The 24,211-nt window shown below is 45.6% G+C and overlaps 1 protein-coding gene across 1 annotated transcript in view; it reads left to right on the top strand.

Moving 5' to 3' along the window:
- Nucleotides 1–24,211, top strand: part of LOC126473486 (lysophosphatidylcholine acyltransferase) — a 700,767-nt gene that overhangs the window by 552,441 nt on the left and 124,115 nt on the right. Inside the window, exon 2 of the mRNA XM_050100562.1 lies at nucleotides 1,410–1,555. Coding sequence (XP_049956519.1) covers nucleotides 1,410–1,555 — 146 coding nt within the window. The remainder of the gene's footprint in view (nucleotides 1–1,409; nucleotides 1,556–24,211) is intronic.

The raw sequence follows: 24,211 nt of genomic DNA, 5'->3' as shown, positions 1-24,211 counted from the left end.
ACGACGACCGTACACCACAGCATCATCAGCAAACAGCCGCACATTGCTATCCACCCTATCCAAAAGATCATTTATGTAGATAGAAAACAACAGCGGACCTACCACACTTCCCTGGGGCACTCCACATGATACCCTCGCCTCCGATGAACACTCACCATCGAGGACAACGTACTGGGTTCCATTACTTAAGAAGTCTTCGAGCCACTCACATACTTGGGAACAAATCCCATATGCTCGTACCTTAGTTAGGAGTCTGCAGTGGTGCACCGAGTCAAACGCTTTCCGGAAGTCAAGGAATATGGCATTCGTCTGATACCCTTCATCCATGGTTCGCAAGATAGAATGTGAAAATAGGGCGAGTTGCGTTTCGCAGGAGCGATGCTTTATAAAGCCGTGCTAATGCATAGACAGAAGCTTCTCTGTCTCAAGGAAATTCATTATATTCGAACTGAGAATATGTTCGAGAATCCTGCAACAAACCGATGTTAAGGATATTGGTCTGTAATTTTGAGGATCCGTCCTTTTACCCTTATTATATACAGGCGTCACCTGCGCTTTTTTCCAGTCACTCGGGCCTTAAGTTGCGCAAGAGATTCGCGATAAATGCAAGCTAAGTAAGGAGCCAATGCAGTAGAGTACTCTCTGCAAAACCGAATTGGAATCCCATCAGGACCTGGCGATTTATGTATTTTCAACCCATTCAGCTGCTTCACAACCCCGGGGATGTCTCTCACTATGTCCTCCATACGGGAATCTCTACGAGACTCAAACGGCGGTATGTTTGTACGATCCTCCTGCGTGAAAGATTTCTCAAATGCTAAATTTAAAATTTCAGCTTTCGTTTTGCTGTCTTCCGTTGCCAGGCCAGACTGGATGAAAGCCTTCGACCCGCTTACCGATTTTACGTAAGACCAGAATTTCCTTGGGTTTTCAGCAAGATCTTTTGCTAAGGTACGACGGTGGTAGTGATTGAATGCTTCGCGCATCGCTCTTTTTACAGCAGCACGAATCTCTACTAACTTTTGCCTCTCCTCATTCTCCCGATCTTTCTTGTACCGCGAGTGCAAGTGCCTTTGCTTCCTGAGCGTTCTCCGAATTGCTCAGGAAGCATTCTCCGAATTGCTCAGGAAGCAAAGGCAGTTGCACTCGCGGTACAAGAAAGATCGGGAGAATGAGGACAGGCAGAAGTTAGTAGAGATTCGTGCTGCTGTAAAAAGAGCGATGCGCGAAGCATTCAACCACTACCACCGTCGTACCTGTTCTGGCTGAACAGTGTATTTCAAAGGTGTATCAGCATGATTGCTAATGTCCTTATCGTATTCTTCAGTAGTTACGGTTGGCGGCTTGCATTACAAACTGCATTTGCTCGGTGTGGTGAGTGAGTGCCGGCTGTGTTGTGATGTCCGCAGACGGGTGTGCTGACTGTGGCGGTGCTGCCGTTCCGCGTGGCGGCCATCATGGTGCTGCTGGTGCTGGCGTGGTTGCTGGCGTGCGTCGGCCTGCTGGGGCTCTCCGAGGACGACCTGCGCTCCAGGCCCATGACCGGCTGGCGGCGGTGAGTACCCACAGCCCACTCCACACCATCCCACTCACACCTGTCTAGCTGGCGCCCAAATGCAGTAATCAAGTCACCAGGCAGTAGGAAACAGCGCTAATACACGCCGCGCAGCATAGCACTGACCCGGAAAACATTTCATACACCCCAAGATAGGCACCCGGACTTAAATAATTGCATGCTGGGACACGTGATGTAACTTGGGTTGCCAATCTTTAAGTGCATTAAATATTTTCCGGGTCAGTTTTGTTTTGCCCAGCCTGTACACTACTGTGCTGAAATTTCCTGGCGGAGTTCGACTTTGTATCGGTCTGCGACTCGAAACCGGAACCTCGTCTATCAGGGACAGACCCGTTACTGACTGACCTGCCCAGACCTGCCTGACAGCTTTCGTGCCACTCCACCTGTAAGACTACTGCCCACAGAAGTTGAGGTTCAGAGTTCGTGTCTCGATCCTCCACACAGTTTTCACTGTCTGGGGCGTCTCCAGACACGTCTTCAGTCAGCAATGTCATTGAGTGGAGTAGAATTGTCTTTTAGTGATGAGTCCCACTTCGAAACGACCGACGATGACCAGCGAAGGGATGTCTGGAGACGCCCTGGACAGCGATTGGAGACCAACCTGACTGTCGCCTGGCGTACCACCTGACAGCCAGGAGCGATTGTCTGGGCTGCCATTTCTTTTCATAGCAGGACGCCTTTGGTTGTCTTCCGCGGCGCTCTTACAGCATAGCGGTACGTCGACGATATTCTGCGTACTGTTTTGTTGCCCCTCTGGGCAAGCCATCCTTGCCTTACATTTAGGCAAGATGAGGCCCTCCCGCACATGAAGCCTTCTTGCTAGCCCAATCCTACCTTGGCCAGCAAGATCGCCGGATCTCTCCCCAACTGAAAACGTTTGCAGCATTATGGGCAGGGCCCCCCAACTAACTCGGTATTTTGACAATCTAACACGCCATTTGGACAGAATTTGGCACTATGTCCCTCACACAGGAAGACATCTAACAGCACTATCAGTCAATGCCAAACCAAATATCTGCTTGCATAAGGGCCAGACGTGGACCAACGCGTCATTGACTTTTTCAATTTGTGAAGCTCTTTTTCTTGAAGAAATAATACGGTTTTGTTTCCGAAATTGTAACCATATGTTTGTTTGTACATGTAAATCACATCTTCAGATTTCAGAATGTCAAGCACCTTTCAGCCGTCTAGTATCCAAACTTGTTTTTACTTCGCTACTAATTTCAGCGTTTTAGTAAGCCATCTTAAGGCAGGTCCCTGGCCGACGTGAATGAGGGTTCTGTCTCGGTTCTGATCAAAACAGGGGCCAGAATTTTGCTCTAGCGATCACTTCAACCATCATTCTACTAATACCAGTATTGCTGGCCCCCGTTTTGATCAGAACCGAGGTATAATCCTCCTACACATCGGCCAGGGACCTGCCTGAAGATGGCGAAGTAAAACGCTGAAACTGGTAGCCAAATGAAACAAGTTTGGAAACTAGAAGCGAACAGCTGAGTCCTGCAACTATCTCTAAAAAGATGGACGTATAGATTCTTCAGCTTTCCGCCCCATTTAGATAATTCATTCCTGGTGGTGTTTTTTTAGTTGCAGAATCGCAGTATACTCTCCAATCGGTGTACCGAACCAAGATAGATCGTGAACTATATATACACATTCCTTACAGACAATAGAGATATACAGCGTGTTTCACGCAAGGTCTCTCTGTCCAAATAAAAAAAGTAAAAATAATATTTATTTAAATACGTAAACGTAAGAAAGTTATTCTTCTTTCAGTATTATGAATATAGTTCATTTCTTTATTTTCCAGAGAGTTACACCGACGAGCAATAATTTTTTAAACTGAACATTATTCCTTTTCGTCGTGTAGTCGATCTGTTTAAACCAACTGTGTACAAATAATTTTAAATCAAATTTGTATTCATTTTGCTTACGGAGCTAGGAACATCCAAAGTTCTAGGGATGGGTGCTAATGCAGTACACAGTTGACCTTGTTCAGATGGATGATGTGGTATCGAAATGTTAATATGAGTGAGGTTTTCAGACAAATACCCATTTTCATAAATGCGCAACTCGGCAGGTAACACCAAGGGAACCACGCTGTTAACGTCCCCATCCGACGGACAGATCAACAGCCTCGTGCCCTCTCTCAGGACGAGGAGGGGGGTTTGAAATTCGACCCAGAACTCCAGTTAAAGGTGTGGTGACGAGGGCCTTACAATAAGCACTCCATTGAGATAGGTCACTCGCAGGAGTGTTCACACTAACACCGTGTAACTGTGCCTCTCACTTTGTGGCGGCCTCATTTCTGCCAGGAGGAGAGCCCACACGTTCGTTCATGCACAACACATCCAGCTGCAGCTATTCATTGATGATTAGATCCCGTAGAGCTACATCTTCTGTGAGATTTAATTGGGCGATGTTGTGGGCCACTCACAGTGCTACACGGCGCCTGAACGTTCGTCAAACGAAGAAAGTACGCGTGCACCCCAGACCACAGTTGACATCTTGGAAGATGGGCTTGTGCTCGGCATACTCATCATGGACAATAGACAAGAAAGGACGTGTTCATTGAGAATGTCGAAACAAATATCTTGATGTACGTTCATGCCATCTTGAGTAAGCGTAGCCGGCCCTGAGTGGCCGTGCGGTTCTAGGCGCTACAGTCTGGAACCGCGTGGCCGCTATGGTCGCAGGTTCGAATCCTGCCTCGGGCATAGATGTGTATGATGTCCTTAGGTTAGTTAGGTTTAAGTAGTTCTAAGTTCTATGGGACTGATGACCTCAGAAGTTAAGTCCCATAGTGCTCCGAGCCATTTGAACCATTATTTCTGTTTTACTCCATGACTTTCCTTCTATGACTACGAACTGTGACCTTCCTGACAGGAAATAACGAATCCAGTCGTACAACTTAGGCTATATTCCATAGGCACGCAGTTTCGTTGGAAGACGCTTGTGAGGAACAGTGTCAAAAGTCTTCTGAAAATCTAAAAATAGGGAATCAATCTGACATCTCCTTTCGATAGCACTCATTACCTCATGAGTATAAAAAGCTAGTTGTGTTTCACAAGAACGACATTTTCTGCATCCGTCCTCACTGTGTGTCAATAAACCATTGTCTTCGAGGTAACTGATAATGTTCGAACACAGTATACGTTCCAAAACCCTACTGCAAATTGACGTCAATGATATGGGTCTGCAATTCAGTGGATTACTCCTATTTCCGGTTTTTGGGTATTGGTGTGACCCGAGCAATTTTCCAGTCTTTAGGTACGGAACATCCTGTGAGCGAGCGGTTGTATATAATTGTTAAATATGGAGCTATTGTATGAGCATACCCTGAAAAGAACCTGATTAGTATACAATGTGGGCCGGAGGTCTTGCCTTTATTATGTAATTCAAGCTGCTATGCTACACCAAGGATATCTACTGACATGTTTCTCGTCTTGGCAGTCTGGTGTAGCAGCGGATGGTATATGCTGGGGCTGTTGTTCCGGAATCATCGTCGAGACGTTTTCGACAGGCGAGAAATAGAGAGAGCAGGGAGCCTAAGGCAGCACTGCTATCCTACTGGCGATGAAGTGGTCTTGAATATTGCGGACCACGTGTGGTCGCGCATTATTCTTTTGCAATAAGGCTACCGGCAAGCTCCGAAGGTAAGAGAGGACAATAGGCTCCAACTCCTCAGCGATGTATCGTTGACAAGATAGTGTACCGGCAATGCGTACTAAGAGGGTGCGGAAGTGGAATCCAACACCACCCCAAACCATAATACTAGTTGGAGGACCAGCATGGCGATGCATAAGGCAACAGTTCAACACTCTCTCACCATATTGTCTCCAGACTCTAATCTGACTATCGTGGTGGTGCAGACTTAATCGTGATCCGTCGATGAAAACAATGTCGTTCCATTCAGTTTCCCTGTCCGTCGTTCACCGCACCATTGCCAGCGCAGACGCGTTGATAACAGTCCACTCTGCTGCAAACGACGTCAAATGGTACGCGCAGACACTGCTTGTTGCTCAATAGACCGAATTTGTTGTAATGTGGTTCGTGATGTGGGACAGCCATCCATCACTGCCAAGCGCACAGTATGCCTGTCATCTCGTGTAGTGGTCGAGGCCTACGAGAAAGGCAGGCCGCGGCTCGTACGTCACGAAGGTAGTCGTGCGCTATCTCGCTCGCTTAAATCAGCAGAAAAATTACGTTTCTACACCTGTTAACTCGTAACTAGGCGTGTCTGCACAAACGAAAACTGAATCTCCTACTGGAATCCGCTGTTATGGAATCTTACTTGTACTAGTCCTACAATGATAAGTCCATGGGCCTACTTGTAATTTATTACGGCTGTATTGGCATACAATAAAATAAAATCATGTTAAAATGATTATCAGTTGCATAAGGCACCACTTCCAGCATGTAATGGAACTGTTAAGCAGAAGAGACCAAATGCTGTAAACAAGACGATACCATTTATATAGAGTGTTGATCTTAAATTAAATTTTGCTATAGTACTGTCAATCAGTAAGACTTCATAATAGCAGATTCCAGTGGAAGATGCAATTACCGTCAGTATTTACACGGCCAGCTGCGAGTTAACAGGTTTAGAAACGCATTTTGTCTGCCGAGTTGAGCGAGCGAGCGAGTTCAGAACCACCTTCGTGACGTACGCGCCGCGGCCTGTCCTCCTCGTGGGCCTCGGTAATGGTGCAGTGACGTGGGTGCAATCGGTCCGTCGTTCCCTCCTGCATCCAGCGATTACAGATCCGGATCAAAGTTGTTCGGTTCCGTCCGACACTATCACCGATTTGTCTGAAGGATAATCCGTTATCCCTAAAGGCAACTATTCTTCCTCTGTCGAACTCCGAAACGTGCTCGAAAGATGCTCGCTGTCTTCTTCGAGGCATATTGAAGTTGGTGAGGCAAAAAGATCTCACGAAAGAAAAGTTCCACTAGGTGCACACGGCCGCCTATTCGCCCTTTATATACCGCTTGCACGTGACGCTATTGGCGCCCTTGACGTGTGCGCCCACGCTGAAATGCTTACCACGTGCGCCTCTCGTCGCCGCAATCGCACGCTGCAAATTGCAAATTTCACCTTATTTGGATGCTCTCTTCAGGTTGCTGCATTTTGGGTCGCAAACAGTGTATTTCTAATGGCATACCGGTATACACGCCAAATATGCAGTGAAGAGTCAAAGAAACTGTTACACCTGGCTAATATCGTGTAGGGCCGCCGCGAGCACGCAGGAGTGCCTCAACACGACGTGGCATGGACTCGTCTAATGTCTGATGTAGGTTGGAAGGAATTGACACCTAGAATCCTGCAGGGCTGTCCATAAGTCGGGGACGGTGGAGATCTCTTCTGAACAGTACGTTATAGGCATCCCAGATATACTCAATAATGTTCATGTCTGGGGAGTTCGATGGCCAGCGGAAGTGTTTAAACTCAGAAGAGTGTTCTTGGGGCTGCTCTGTAGCAATTGTGCGCGTGAGGGGTGTCGCATTGTCCTGCTGGAATTGCCGAAGTCTGTCGGAATGGACAAGGGACATGAATGTTTGCAGGCGATCAGATAGAATGCTTACGTACTTGTCAACTGTCACAGTCGTATCTAGACGTATCAGGAGTCGCATATCACTCCTACTGCACACGCCCCACACCATTACAGGCATCCTCTAGCTTGAACAGGCTCCAGCTGACATGCACGGTTCATGGATTCATGAGGTTGGCTCCATACCCGTACACGTCCATCCACTCGATTCAGTTTGAAACGAGACTCGTCCGATTGTTTCCAGTCATCAACCAGTCCAGTGTCGGTGTTGACGGGTCCAGGCGAGGCGTGAAGCTTTTGTCGTGCAGTCATCAATGGTACACGAGTGGGCCTTCAGCTCCGAAAGCCCATATCGACAATGTTTCGTTAAATAGTTCGGACGTTGACACTTGTTGATGGCCCAGCATTGAAAAATGCAGCAATTTGCTGAAGGGTTGCACTTCTGTCACGCTGAACGATTCTCTTCAGTCGTCGTTGGTCCCGTTCTTGCAGGATCTTTTTCCGGACGCAGCCATGTCGGAGATCTGATGTTTTACCGGACTCCTGATATTCACGTTACACTCCTGAAATGGTGCAACGGGAAAATCCGCCCTTCACCGCTACCTAAGCGATGTGTGTCCCATAGCTTGTGCGCTGACTATAACACCACATTGATACCCACTTAAATCTTGATAACCTGCCATTGAAGCAGCAGTAACCGATCTAACAAGTCCGTCAGACACTTGTTGTCTTATATAGGCGTTGCCGACCGCAGTGACGTATTCTGCCGGTTTACATATCTCTGTATTTGAAAAGACATGCCTGTACCAGTTTCTTTGGCGCTTCACTGTACCTAGGTAACTTACCTGGTGCGTGATGGACACGGAGTAGCATGAGTAGGCTTTTTTTCCAGCGAAGAAAGGAGTAACATCGTTCAGTGAGAACTGTGTCGAAGTCGGCAACAGAATTGCCAGTTCGCTATTCAGACTTTCCGGCTCGCCGGCACCATCTCTATTTACGAGGCCTGTTCAGAAAGTAAGCTCCGATTGATTGCCAAATTGAAACCACAGTGAACATCAGAAATGTTTTACTTGTAACAATTACCTACACCTTTCAGCTACTTCTCTACGTAGTCGCCGTTCTGACTTAGACTTTTGTCATAGCGTTGTACCAACTTTTCAATAGCCTCATCATAGAAGGCAGCCGCCAGTGCTTTCCGCCAATTCTCCACGCTGGCCTACACCTCGTTGTCTGTGTCAAAATGTTGTCTTCAAAGACAGCGGTTCATGTGACCAGAGATGAAACTCAGGGGGAGACAATTGCGGACTGTATTGTGGGTAATCTAACATTTCCATTTGAAAACGATGCAGGAGCATCTTCATTGTCCCTGCAGAATGCGGCTGAGAATTGTCGTGAAGACGAAACAGCACGACAGTTATGTAATGTTAGCTGCATAGCTTCAGGCGAAATTTCTCACCAGGCCCTCGTACTTGGCGGCAGACACTATTTTCTAGACATCTTTACGCACTCACTGCGAGCTCAGAAATGAGAAGAGCGACGTGATGCTAACTGGGGTTATACTAGAGACACTACCCAACACATCTGTGCAAAGCTTTATCGGATTTTCATAGTCGTTTCCATTTCGCGACCGATCGGAGCTTACTTTCTGAACGCTCCTCGTATAATGAACCAAGAAGACCAGAGGCAGTCCGCCGCCCGGAAGGCAGACATCCTTTCTCCAGACAGCCCGTTCTCGCACTTCATACATAACTTACTTTCCTAATTGCAGCTGTAGTTTCTCATTACCGTGCACTTAGCAACTCTGAATTCGTTACGGGTTCTGGCATGTGCAGAATGGTCAACTGGCATAGCTAAATTCCTTACCTTTGGAAATTTAAGGAAATAAGTGTCGCCGGAGAAGAAAGAATGAAGGAAGGGGAAGAAAAATTGGGGCTAATATCCCGCTGACGCCCGGTCACCACACTGTGAGACAGGAAGCTAGCCACTTCACTTTTAAGATAACCGCCTCGGTATTTAACTTCAACAATGTAGTGATGACGTCGAGAACATTAATAACAATTTATGAAAGCTGACATGTTTCCAAATTGTTGCATGTTCTAACACCTACCACAACAAAGGTCAAAATTTAATAATGATTGTAGTGTTGCTCATGCTGCTAAATACTGCATTTTCGGGCAACAACAAAGTTATTATGTGGCAGGTGTCATTTGAGCACAGTTAATAAAGTCATTACATGTAATAATGAATAAACTAGGCACTCATCTTTTCGTGTTTCCCACGCTGGTCTCGTTGTAAAAGCATGGCTCAATCGTCGAAAATCTAGGTGGTGATGATTCCAAGCTCGGATGCAAAGAGGCCTAGGTTTCATTCTGCTATATTCAAAAGTTTTATAGATGTGTTTCGCAAACCATTCTTGAAGATTAAACCTTTGAAAGTTAGCTTAATGGTGATGAAAAAAGTAATCAGCACTCCGAATTTAAGTTACACTTCTTTTTTATTGCAATAACACGTAACACACAAAACATCACTTCACAATACAAAACATACTTGAAAACACACTTGAGAACATCTTCCTCACTGTTAAAGTTCACATTTTATAAGCTGACTACAATATGCGGCTTTCCAACATGACGTCCAAGACTTGACTTTCTCAGGTCCGACTCTCTAACTAAATAACTAATAATCGCTTACGCGCCCAAAAATCAGAGTTACAAAGACGTCAAAGATCATAGTGACAAAAGAAAGAATACACATATGAATAACATCATTGCAATACAAACCTATCGATGTATCAAAGTACCTGTACATTAATGAAATCAAATCTGAATGTTGTCTCAAAAATACTACTACTTTACAGAAACACAGTAGTATTGCTGGTATCGATAGGTTCAGGTGAGGTGCCGTAATGGTTACGTAATTCAAGTACCATTACAATGTGAACTTATAAATGTTATAATAAGTTATTATGTGAACATCGTTGAAGAATTACAATTTTCACATTATCGGTTTCCGTAATTGATTGCCCTCTTCAAATACGATTAATTCACAAACAGCTTCGTCGTGAAATTAATCGGTTCTAGTGCCAGCTGTCGTGGCACTGAACATAAATATCCAACGATGGCACCAAATACCACTGGTGATATCTAAAATATTTTTCAAGTTACAACGGGATTAAAGATAGTAGCTGCCTGTGGGCATTGATTTTTTTTTTTATCAATGGGACAATTTGAAAATTTGTGCCAGACCGGCATTCGAACCTGGGTCTCCCACTTACCGGCAGGTGTGCTGATCACCGCGCCGTCCGGACGCAGTGGTCACAATACCTGTGCGGACTACCCTGCCAGACCCGAATTCTCAACTTAGACCACAACTACTGACGCAGTGGCCCTGCTCACTAGCCTCTTTATTAGCAGCATCTCCCCGATTCCCGTAAGTGTTAGAGTCCTGGTCGGCCACAAGCCCACTGGCAATCAATGTCTTTAATTCCACTGTGTCTTGATTCATAGTGGTTGTGTGAACAATATGGTGTCTGTTCTTTCGAACATGTCAGAAAGAACAGAAACCACTGATAAAAAATATTTTTGTTCTTAAAAAAATCACTATTTGAATAAAAAAAGACGCTGTAGCAATTGGAATATCATTTGTGAACACATTGAATAGGTGGTGATCTCGTGACTCACACAGTCCGAATCCTCAGCCATGACATCAGAAGGAATTCGGTTTAGACAAGAACTAAAGAAGCGCAAAATATCAGGAAGTGGAGACATCGAACTGCCAAACGGGCAGACCATGAAGTGCTACGATCCAGGCGTTTTGCAGTTCGACAGCAAAGATGATGGGCATGTACAGGGTGTAGTCAACAAAGAGCACACCCGAAGAGTAGAAAAATTTTGAAACGTAAAGTGATTGGCGGCAGTACCGTCAAAGCAATCAATACCTGGTCTATACCCATCGTCAGATAAGCTGCAGGTATTATCTGCAGGACACAAGCACAGCTGGATAATGCGGTCAGGAAAACAGTAAAACTCTCGACAGTTCAGTATGCACTGCGTCCTCGCAGTGACGTCGACAGGCTGTAATTGCCCAGAAAAGGAGGCGCTAGATTTTTCTGTGCCGTGCTCGGTTGTTGTAATAATGTTCGTGGATTTTAGATATCTTCATGTAAGGTTTATTTTTTTATTTATTTATTCGTATGGGTCACATGCAGTTTAAAAGTACAGGTATATAACATTAGTAATACTGTGTATAACAGGAATATGAAAATACAAAACTACATATAAAACTAAATGTTAATATCTAAGTTCATTATCCACGTATGACTGCATAATCAGGTTTCTTGAGGTCGCTCCAATTCCCCTGGTAGAAACGCAAGGGCATTCATCTCTAATGTGCTCTGGTTCGGAGCCCCACAGTCACAAACCGGAGACCCTGTAGCAGCCCATTTTTAAAGAGAGTCTGCGCATCGTCCATACCCGGTGCGAGCTGTGTTCAGTTTGACCCACTGTTCCCTGACGAGTCCTGTGCCAGCAGTACCACAGTCATACTTTCGGAACCACTCACGCTCTTCAGGATTTTCAATAAGTTGACAGCGCTGGTCCCACGCCTCTCTCACCCAGCCATTATTGGCATCTAGCTATTCTGCTTGCCGTAATGGTGGGTTTCTTGAACGGAGTCTATTTCGTCGTAGGCTTGGTATGTCTTCCTGTATGGGTAATTCCAGGTTCTCCTGTATCTTGCGGTATTCCCTAAGCAAGGCCTCGCTTCTGCGGATTGCGGGTGGATAGATGTTGCTCAGCGGAGGAAGCCAATAAATCGGTGTTGGTCGGATTGGCCCAGTTATTAACCACATAGTGTGGTTCAACTGGACGTCGATCAAGTTTGTGTGGCAGTTGTTTAGCCACGCCGAGGCACAATACTCGGCTGCTGAGAAGGCCTGTTCAATGGATGATGTGCGCAAGGTATCTGCTGAACCTCCCCATGTCATTCCACACAATTTTTGAGTAATATTGTTAAGAGGTTTTTTGTTGGCAGCAGTATTTTCAAGAAGTTTTCTACATGAAAACATCTTGTGTAAGATAAGTGGTCAGTTTATGTATTTATTGTGGAGAGGGAATGTGGCTTATATCTTTTTTAATGAAACTGCGTTGAAAGTATCGTATCTTCGCTCGATATTGAAATTTTGGTGTGTACAGCTTTTGTGTAATGGCGTCAATGCGGGTAAAGTGCCCATCTCGGCGGTTTCTTCTGACCATTTTGCGTTGGGGGAAACGTAACATCAGCTGTCGGAAGAAGGGCTCCGCGGCAGGTCTTTATAAGCGTGACCTAGAAGTGACAAGTCAAGAACGAGAAAAAAAAAGTATAAAGAAGGAAAAACTCAAAGCAGGCGAAGAGAAGAAAGGCAGTAAAAAAAAGAGTGCAAAGAGCAGGAAATTGAACTCTAGATCTATTTCTGACGACAACGAAGAAGACAGAATGCATGTACTGCAAATAAAAATTTTTAAATTCAAGTCCAGAAGAGCAGCGGATTTAGTGCCACCTGTGCTCCCTCTGAGCTCACGAACTCAGCACAGGAGTTGAGGAACATAATTTGATTTTTATTTGCGAAAATTGTAAATAATTCAATCGGAATCTGTTTCGGAGAAAAATATATTTAGTTATTTATTACAACAGTATCTTATCTCTTATTTTTTAGTTTAAAAGTAAGTGGCCACTTCGCCCATTCCAGTCGGACAAAGTGCCCATTTTGCCACTTTATCAAAACTTAATTGTTTGAATTAACTAGATCCTGTTGTTGTTGTTGTTGTTGTTATCTTCAGTCCTGAGACTGGTTTGATACAGCTCTCCATGCTAGTCTATCCTATGCAAGTTTCTTCATCTCCCAGTACCTACTGCAACCTACATCCTTCTGAATCTGCTTAGTGTATTCATCTCTTGGTCTCCTCCTGCGATTTTTACCCACCACGCTGCCCTCCAATACTAAATTGGTGATCCCTTGATGCCTCAGAACATGTCCTACCAACCGATCCCTTATTCTAGTCAAGTGCCACAAATTCCTCTTCTCTCCAATTCCATTCAGTACCTCCTCATTAGTTATCTGATCTACCCACCTAATCTCCAGCATTCTTCTGTAGCACCACATTTCGAAAGCCTCTATTCTCTCCTTGTCCAAACTACACTCCTGGAAATTGAAATAAGAACACCGTGAATTCATTGTCCCAGGAAGGGGAAACTTTATTGACACATTCCTGGGGTCAGATACATCACATGATCACACTGACAGAACCACAGGCACATAGACACAGGCAACAGAGCATGAACAATGTCGGCACTAGTACAGTGTATATCCACCTTTCGCAGCAATGCAGGCTGCTATTCTCCCATGGAGACGATCGTAGAGATGCTGGATGTAGTCCTGTGGAACGGCTTGCCATGCCATTTCCACCTGGCGCCTCAGTTGGACCAGCGTTCGTGCTGGACGTGCAGACCGCGTGAGACGACGCTTCATCCAGTCCCAAACATGCTCAATGGGGGACAGATCCGGAGATCTTGCTGGCCAGGGTAGTTGACTTACACCTTCTAGAGCACGTTGGGTGGCACGGGATACATGCGGACGTGCATTGTCCTGTTGGAACAGCAAGTTCCCTTGCCGGTCTAGGAATGGTAGAACGATGGGTTCGATGACGGTTTGGATGTACCGCGCACTATTCAGTGTCCCCTCGACGATCACCAGTGGTGTACGGCCAGTGTAGGAGATCGCTCCCCACACCATGATGCCGGGTGTTGGCCCTTTGTGCCTCGGTCGTATGCAGTCCTGATTGTGGCGCTCACCTGCACGGCGCCAAACACGCATACGACCATCATTGGCACCAAGGCAGAAGCGACTCTCATCGCTGAAGACGACACGTCTCCATTCGTCCCTCCATTCACGCCTGTCGCGACACCACTGGAGGCAGGCTGCACGATGTTGGGGCGTGAGCGGAAGACGGCCTAACGATGTGCGGGACCGTAGCCCAGCTTCATGGAGACGGTTGCGAATGGTCCTCGCCGATACCCCAGGAGCAACAGTGTCCCTAATTTGCTGGGAAGTGGCGGTGCGGTCCCCTACGGCACTGCGTAGGATCCTACGGTCTTGGCGTGCATCCTTGCGTCGCTACGGTCCGGTCCCAGGTCGACGGGCACGTGCACCTTCCGCCGACCACTGGCGACAACATCGATGTACTGTGGAGACCTCACGCCCCACGTGTTGAGCAATTCGGCGGTACGTCCACCCGGCCTCCCGCATGCCCACTATACGCCCTCGCTCAAAGTCCGTCAACTGCACATACGGTTCACGTCCACGCTGTCGCGGCATGCTACCAGTGTTAAAGACTGCGATGGAGCTCCGTATGCCACGGCAAACTGGCTGACACTGACGGCGGCGGTGCACAAATGCTGCGCAGCTAGCGCCATTCGACGGCCAACACCGCGGTTCCTGGTGTGTCCGCTGTGCCGTGCGTGTGATCATTGCTTGTACAGCCCTCTCGCAGTGTCCGGAGCAAGTATGGTGGGTCTGACACACCGGTGTCAATGTGTTTTGTTTTCCATTTCCAGGAGTGTATTTATCGTCCATGTTTCACTTTCATACATGGCTACACTCCATACAAATACTTTCAGAAACGACTTCCTGACGCTTAAATCTATACTCTATGTTAACAAATTTCTCTTCTTCAGAAACGCTTTCCTTGGCATTGCCAGTCTACATTTTATATCCTCTCTACTTCGACCATCATCAGTTATTTTGCTCCCCAAATAGCAAAACTTCTTTACTACTGTAAGAATCTCATTGCCTAATCTAATACCCTCAGCATCACCCGACTTAATTCGACTACATTCCATTATCCTCGTTTTGCTTTTGTTGATGTTCATCTTGTATCCTCTTTTCAAGGCACTGTCCATCCCGTTCAACTGCTCTTCCAAGTCCTTTGCTGTCTCTGACAGAATTACAATGTCATCGGCAAACCTCAAAGTTTTTATTTCTTCTCCATGAATTTTAATACCTACTCCGAATTTTTCTTTTGTTTCCTTTACTGCTTTCTGAATATACAGATTGAACAACATCGGGGAGAGGCTACAACCCTGTCTCACTCCCTTCCCAACCACTGCTTCCCTTTCATGTCCCTCGAGTCTTATAACTGCCATCTGGTTTCTGTACAAATTGTAAATAGCCTTTGGCTCCCTGTATTTTACCCCTGCCACCTTCAGAATTTGAAAGAGAGTATTCCAGTTAACATTGTCAAAAGCTTTCTCTAAGTCTACAAATGCTAGAAACGTAGGTTTGCCTTTTCTTAACCTAGCTTCTAAGATAAGTCGTAGGGTCAGTATTGCCTCACGTGTTCCAACATTTCTACGGAATCCAAACTGATCTTCCCCGAGGTCGGCTTCTACAAGTTTTTCCATTCGTCTGTAAAGCATTCTTGTTAGTATTTTGCAGCCGTGACTAATTAACCTGATAGTTCGGTAATTTTCACATCTGTCAACACCTGCTTTCTTTGGGATTGGAATTATTATATTCTTCTTGAAACTTGATCTTAAGGTAACTAAATTATTAGATATTATAGTTCAGCAGCTGCAGATCATAATCAATCATTTCTATGAATTTCCGTCTATTGCTACTCAGCTTGAAAAGTAGGAAGACCTTAGGCTAGCCAATTTGCCCACATTTCCCCTGTAGAAAACCTCACAAAACAGCGCAAAATAATGGACATCTCGCCAGCAGTATGAGGAGTACTGTATGTAGCCCTTGATCCCTCTCGGTGAATTACTTCTTCTGTTTTGCTCCCGTCGTCCAACGCAGTAGTTTGCGGGCGCTCGGGTAGCCGTGTTTGTCTTGGCGGCGCCCCCCCCCCCCCCCCCCCCCCCCCCCCCAGTGCTCGTTTATCCGCGAGACCTGCTGGTCGGTAACCCCTTTCCAACTCTCTGGGAAGCTCTCGCAGCTGCAAGTTGCTCTGCAAACAGACGAGTGGGGTGGAAAACGAGGAGCGCGGGGGAGATCAGATCGATCAACTCATCCCGGCAAGTAGGAGCGCCGGCTGACAGCCTCGCCTCGCTAGCAGCTCTCTGCGGCCTCCGAGGTGAGCTGAACTGCGGTGAGGAAGCGGCCAGACTCCGAAAGCAGCCTCAGAGTTAGCAGCATCAGGAGCAGGCTCCGGCGTACTTCTTTTGGGTTGTCACAGCGAAGCTTCTGGAGCCAGTCCCACATACGACTACTATCACCGATAGAGGTACTCAAAGTACCCTCCGCCACACGCCTTCAGGTGGCTTGCGGAGTATTGATGTAGATGTAGATGTATCACAACGCCACGTTAAGCCCAGTCACCGTAATCGTCAGCTCCTTTGCTGTATAATGTATCGTGGAAGGGAGTGTAACAGTACGCGTCTGACACTCGTTGGCAAATGGCAGTTGAGCATTGCGGGTGGAAGAATCACGTATTTTGGGTCGGTCATCATTTGTGGACTACAATTAGTCTAATTCGACCCGAATACTAGAGGCAGGCTCCTGATTGCTCCTCCATGACGACACCCCAGCCCACAAAGCGAAGACTGTGTACGAGTCTTTGGCCTGAAAATGGATCACAGACCTGGAGAACCCACAGTATTCACCGGATTTGGCCCCAGCCGACTTCGGGTTGTTCCACAGTTTGAAGTAGGCATTGAAGGACACCGTTATGGGGCAGTTACGGACATAGAAGAAAATTGTACTGCAGTACTAAATGCAGCTCCGAAAAAGGACTACAGTGAGTGTTTCAAAACGCTTACGAACTATTTCAGCTGTGTTTTGATTCAGGGAGAGACTATTTTGAATACATACAGTGGTTTTTTGAACACAGTACTGTAGCGTATTACTATCTTTACGACGTTTCTCATCGAGCCATATACGTTATCTCGCATTTCTAGCTGCTTCTCTCACACAATTAATGATAAAAATTCAGAAATTCAGGGTCGCCACCAGCCCAAGCCCTTCCTAACCATTTAGAAAAAAAAACGGAGCTGAAAAATTATTAGTTTAATTACTTTAATAATTTAACTGCAAGTATACAAATTTCTTTAAGTAGCCAGATAAATAGCACTCCATGTCGTGAATGAAGCAACTTGATTAATTCAGGACTGGAAATCGGAGTAAGTGGGTAAGATCAACACGTATCTTTCACGTATTTGGTTGCACATCTTAACTACACATACTGGTGCCTGACTAGAAATATTTAAGTAAGAATTGCGTGAGAATGTAACAGAGCACAATTTAACTACAGCAAGAGGAAACACAGAAAACGGGGGTGGGAGACAATGATACTATCATCTTCTTTGCATTGATACCATTTAAATATCTCAGTGAGATTCGCATTACGATTCTACGCATGCACTACTCTGGAGAGAGGTTTAAACAATGCACGAGGCTGTGCTATAATTACTCAACATACTCTATGCGTCTGCTGTTTGCAAAAGGCCGAACTAGAACACGTGGTAGATTCCGAATTAAACTGTTGTGCTGCTTTGTAGAAAGCGCACGAAAGAACAGATATTCTTGCAGAAATTATAGCTCATTAAACAAGCAAACTGTTAACATAAAGCCTATTGCGGTGCCGTGGTGGACCAGAAGGCTCATTGATTACCAAACACGTGGCACAAAAAATAAAAGATTAAAAATCATAGTTGCTTCGACACAGTATTAACTCACGTGCGGTTGAAGTGATCCTAACCAGCTTTTCCTAATCAGATTTACCGTTTGAAATTCTACTTCATCGTTGTTCAAAATGAACAAAGTAACTTCCACACTTTTAACTCAAACACCCAAAAATCGGCTATTTAAAGCAATATAATTATGGCACATTCGGAGTAATAACTCGCTTCACACGCTTCAGTTAAGCTGAAGTTCTTAAGTATTTCAATAGTTAAACATAACGAAGTCCTAACTCAACCTGCTTCCTATCACCTGAAACCCCCCCTTAAGAGCTACGATCCGTACTCACCTAGAGTTCACAGAAGAGTGCCGCTTTCTCTTTAAGAGATTACCTAGCTCCCCGTGCAGCGGAAGCTACCAGAGGGTTAGCCCACCGTCACCAACGTCACATACAAAAACAGCCTTCGACATAGCCTTCGACTAAGATGGATAAACGTCTCTGTTCAGGTACTGGAAACCTAAGTTGGTCATCCTGTGCTCTCCTTCGAATGAGAAGCAACATCGTCTGCTTCCAGCAGACGATGACCAATTCAGCATTTCCCATAAAACAAAACCGAAATCCCAAAAAAATGGCTCTGAGCACTATGGGACTTAACATCTGTGGTCATCAGTCCCCTAGAGCTTAGAACTACTTAAACCTAACTAACCTAAGGACATCATACACATCTATGCCCAAGGCAGGATTCGAACCTGCGACCGTAGCAGTCGCGCGGTTCCGGACTGAGCGACGAGAACCGCGAGACCACCGCGGCCGGCTCCGAAATCCCACATTAAAACACAAATATTCAATAGGCCTTACTTGCGTTCTCAGTCTTTCTGGAAGAGTTCATGAATTGAGCTAAAATCAGGTAGAAAAGTGAATAAGTTGTACCGAATTCGACATGCGCATTATGAAACGACTTAACAGAGACGTTTCATTACATGAATTTTATTTTTCTTAGCCACAGTCCTAATGGAACTGGGTCACACAGTGTACTTCGACGACCGATCCAATAGTCGTCTTCAGCTGCTGCGAGGTCTGCCGTCATGTGAACTCGCTGCCCCTGGACTCCAACGAGACTGTCAACTGTTGTAGGGCTCGCGCCGCTGTTTGTATCTAAGTTAAACTGCCGACGGCCATTCGCCCTTATATACTATTTCGTTTTCATATCCCGCACTGACCTACCTATCTCAACGCCTCGAGCGATCACCATCCGTCACAAAGAAATTAGGCACTGAAGACAGGTCCATAGAGCTGGAACACTTTGAGACGAGGAGAGTCTCGCCGAAGAATTATACCAACTACGAGTAGTGTCACGCAGAAGTGGTTACTCAAATCGTCGAAACGAGCGGGCGTTGCAGCCAAAATAAAGAGCGCCTAGAAGCAGACTGAGACTCAGGACTAGAAGCTAGGTATCGCTACTCTACCTTACGCTGGTCCATCATCCAGAAGAGATTGGTGGGCTCCTAGCAGACATGACATCCAGTATTATTTCCCTCTTTCAGCTAAGATAAAAGTCTTCTTTGCAATTTTAAAGACGACCTAGGTCACCGAAAGCCGGACGTGTATCGCATTCCATGCGAATGTGGTAAGTATTACGTGTGGCTGGGATGCAGGGAACATCGGCGAGGTACCCGATTAAAATAACCAAGCAAATTATGTTGTTCAGAAGTACGATGTAAAGTTCTTTCTGACATGCACGCATTTCCGAAGGAACGTTGCATCCTAATTCGGAATAACACAGGCACTACAATATCGTGTTTATCCGCCGACACCAGGCAAGCGACCTTCAAGTAAAATTGGGATGTGCCGGGGTGGAGAAGAGTTTGTACAATTCAGACGAATTTTGCATGAGAACGAGACATGCGCTCGACTCCCTCCCTATCTACCAGCTAATTAATTATGCGCACACCGGTAACGGGAGGAAGTGATGGTGGACCCTGCTAGATGGTAAAATAAGGAGTGCACACTCACAGTAATTTAATAAAAATCGTAATCTACTCAAAACAAGAGAACTTTATCATAATAAACAACAGGAAATGGGATTCTGCCTATATCTACGAAATGATATGCGAATTAAATACTACAATGAGATTTCTTACACATCAGAACATAAATGCACATGATTGTCGACTCACACAGTAGGTTAAAGGATAGGGTATACTGAAATATTATGAGAATAAGAGTTGGCTCGAGAACAAGGGGCTCCTACTCTCTGTGATGCAATAGATTGACGATAATGACTGGAGGCCCTAAGGAATCAAATATTAATCTTCCGACTATATAGCAGTATCGCAATTAGTAGTGAGAGCTCAAATGGGATCACATGGAGAAACAAGCGAGGTGGGATTGTAGCAAAGAGAACGGGCGTGCTGCTGAGGGATTCAGTATAAAATTGATAAGGTCCTACAATGCCGGAGCGGCAAAATACTGTACCAGTACTGAAATCTGCAGTGCGACCTCGGTAGGCAGCGTCCTGATGATGTAAGCGCCGACTTCTACCGTGCAGCGACTCTGTGTCATAACCTGGCCACGAAGGCTGTCCTTCCGAAAACGAGCGACCAAGTCGCAAGACCGTCCGACTCCGAGGAAGATCAGATCCCGAATCCCCCCTTTGATGCTAAACTCGCTACTCTCCTTGAAAACCGCGAATCAGCATTCAGTTCTGGTTCCAAAATTCCCCCACACTGTCTCAGAACATCCTTCGCGACAATAGCGACCGTACCCTCCAATTTCGAACAGGGCTTTATGACGTCAACTAGCCTCAGTTTAAGTTGACTAATCGTGCCTCTGCTATTCAGCTGAGGGCACTGAACTTGTCATTTGACCGGCTACGAAAACAACCTGCCTAGACCACCGGCCCTCCGGCGCCAGACAGTCGCACCCAGCAGGGCACAGTCCACAAGTATTCTCAGAATCAGGAGGACAATGCAGTCAGTTGGTGCCAGGAATCTTCGTTCCGGACGCGCCGGAACGGTAAACACGTAAACTGCGGCGACACTCAGACGTCTCGCAGGTCGCTTCGCCCTGCATACAATAGGCGAAACTCGACCGACGTCAGTCGTTCCGCCAGGCGCTTAAGCCTATTGTACGAACCCAACAGGATTCAGGGAAGTGCAGCCCCCAACCAGAAACTCAGTGTGCCGCGTCCTCTGATGCTTGCCTCGCACAGGCCACCGAGGGAAGTAAAACAACATGTTTAGGAATCGAGCGAAAAGTATTTTTTGAGCGCTCAGTACAAATACTCTCATTACAGTAACCTTATTCGGTCTGTTACTACCGTGCAATGACAGAACAGTAATAAAATTGATGAAAATGAGAGGACACGTGCAAAAGAGGGCATGGAACCTCTCCTCTCAAAATGTCTCCCCTTTACGGGAACATACAAAGTGGATGTAAAAGTGCAGGCTGCAGACACATTCGTTGACGACATCTGGAAGTTTGGGCCTGGCCGTAAGTCGTCCTCTGGTAGCCAAATGGTAAGGCGACCGCTCGCGATAAGCGGGAAATCCGGGTTCGAGTCCCGGCCTAGCACAAATTTTCATCTACATCGATACTCTGCAAATAACATTTAAGTTTCTGGCAGAGGGTTCACTGTCGTCATTTTGTTATACAGCTGATGGTTGTCCATATTCGCAAATGCGAATACATTTCATGTATTTCACAACGTCTGTAGTCGCCGCAGTGCCCGTTTCTTCGGACATCCATGCATGGGCGAAGGAATATTGCATCGTAATTAGAACAACAAATACAATGCAATATCGTATTAATCAATCACGCCTAGGAAACTAGAAGTATCACATCACTTCGAAATCAGTGTTAGCAGATTTCTGCATTTAACGACAAAGTATTCACTACGGTTGTGTACGAGCCATGATCAAACAAATCTTAGTCTCATCGTGCCTACGGAGAAATGTACTATAGTGTCAGATGAACTGTCGTACTCTTACTGGAATATGGGTTATTTTAATTAATCGGAAATGATTACGTGAGGAGAATCGAGCCTTTCTTCGAAACATTAGTATTTAAGGTCGCTGAGCACCCGTGTTAACACTTTCGTATCGACCTCTTACAATACCAGCAGCGACTTCTTGCGATGTCATCAGCAACAAAGCTAAGTATACTCCTATTGTGCTCTCTTATTTTGTCGGGCGAAAAAGGGGGCTGTAGTGCCGAACTCTGGTCAAGGGTGACAGCAAATAGCAATTATACCACCGAGGTTTCGAGGAAAGGTCACCGTCATCAGAGGACAATCTGATACTGCCGTTGACCGTATGTCGTGGAATGGTTTGCGTGTATCGTCCTTATTAGATGTGGTACTATGGTTGTTTCGACACACCAGATGCTTTCGTTTTGCTGAACATTTCTCGTTCAGTACAGTTTACTCTGCTGTTATGTCGAAATACGCATCACGTGAGTCTTATACTACGTGTGATGGTTCTTCGTTCTTTATTGGTCATTAATCAGTATCGAGTCACAGTCTCTTCTAGCAGTAGAACGTTGGCCAAAGATCTGTATCACTGATTATCAACTAAAACACTGTCTTTGTAGCACCGTAAGTGGACAGACTGTACACAGCGGTTTGGTTTTCACTTTTTTTAATTAGTTTCATTTGTATCAACTATTTTTCCAGCGTGTGGTGTAGCAAACTTTTGAAGACTCGGATGTCTGTGGAGAAACTTCGAACCTTATTTCTGTCGTCCTGATTGTCCGTGGCTATTCTAAATTGAAGAGAATGCTTCACTCCTCCCTTCAACATCTTCCCGTCTTCTTCCTTCGCCGTTCTTGTCCAATTGGGCCACTTCTCATATAACGTCACAGTTGAAGGTAAGTTATATATTGACAGAAATAATGTACGATTATTGCAAAACTAATTCATTAAAATTTACTTGATTCATAAACGCTAAGAGCTTTACATTTGAGTGTGACTGTGTTTTATTTGCTTATTAACTCGAGTCCACAATTGACAGACTCCATACACGATTAGCAGCTTACAAAACGGAATTGCCGCGCGATCTGTAATCCACTCGTAGTGTGACATATGCTAGCGATAATGTTGTTGCAAGTCTGTGGCGTTCGTGTGAGGAGAGCAATTCAGTCACAAGAGCGGAACACGATTTGGCAATTAATTTGCGTTGCGCTCTGTTTGGCGGAACTCTTTGATGTATTGCGGACGATCATCCAATTGTAGCTTCGACGAAATGCACTGCCATATCGTTGATAGTAGTAGATGTAGTAATTAATTCAGGTACACACACACACACACACACACACACACACACACACACACACACACACACACACACACACACACAGTTATTGGCTTCTCTTTCGCCGACATTAGCTTTGCATCTAGATTTCAGTACAAATGTTCTCGTATTTGACAAACAGTTCACTTTTTTTTAGGAAGTTCGGCAGTTAATACACCAGTACTTGCAATGGTATGAAGTTGGATGGGAGAAAGATACGAGGGTCACTCCAAAAGAAATGCACACTATTTTTGTAAAAGTACAGTTTTCATTCTGCATGTGTGAAAGTTTTACAGTGTGTAGATACATCCTTCCCGCTTGTTTTCAAACTTTGTTCAACCTGTTCCCGTGAGTTGCGCCGTCACAGCATGTCTTCAAGACGGCTGCTACACTTGACTTTCGTCAGAAGCAACGTGCTGTCATAGAATTCTTGTACTGTGAAAACGAGCCAATGGGAAACATCCACAAGGGTGGGCAAAAAAAGGTTACGGGGTGAAAGCGGACACGGCAATATTGGGGATTGTCCTCGCAGCGGCAGGCCTCGTACTGCACACACTCCAGACAATGTGCAGAGAATTAACGAATTGGTGATTGCTGACAGACACATCACAGTGAACGAATTGTCTCGCTACGTTGGGATAGGGGAAGGAAGTGTTTGCAGAATACTGAAAGTGTTGGCGTTAAAAAAAGGTTTGTGCCAGGTGGGTACCCTGGATGTTGACAGTGGCTCACAAAGAAACAAGAAAACGGTATGCAGCGAACTTTTGGAACAGTACGAGAATGGTGGAGATGAATTTCTTGGAAGAATTGTGACATGTGATGAAACATGGCTCTATCATTTTTCACCAGAGAGGAAGAGGCAATCAATGGAGTGGCATCATGCAAATTCACCCAAGGAAAAAAAAAATTCAAAACCACACCTTCTGCTGGAAAAGTTATGGCTACGATGTTTTTCGATTCCGAAGGACTCTTGCTTGTGGACATGATGCCAAGTGGAACCACCATATGTGACACTGAAGAAACTTCAAGCTCGACTGAGTCGTGTTCGACCACATCGGCAAAAGCAGGATGTTTTGCTGTTGCACGGCAATGCACGACCACATGTCAGTCAAAAAGCCATGGAAGCGATCACAAAACTCG

This window comes from Schistocerca serialis, chromosome 4 (genome assembly GCF_023864345.2).
Source record: "Schistocerca serialis cubense isolate TAMUIC-IGC-003099 chromosome 4, iqSchSeri2.2, whole genome shotgun sequence".
NCBI lineage: Eukaryota > Metazoa > Arthropoda > Insecta > Orthoptera > Acrididae > Schistocerca > Schistocerca serialis.
Note: the sequence above shows the minus strand (reverse complement) of the source record. Positions and strands in the feature narration are given on the sequence as shown.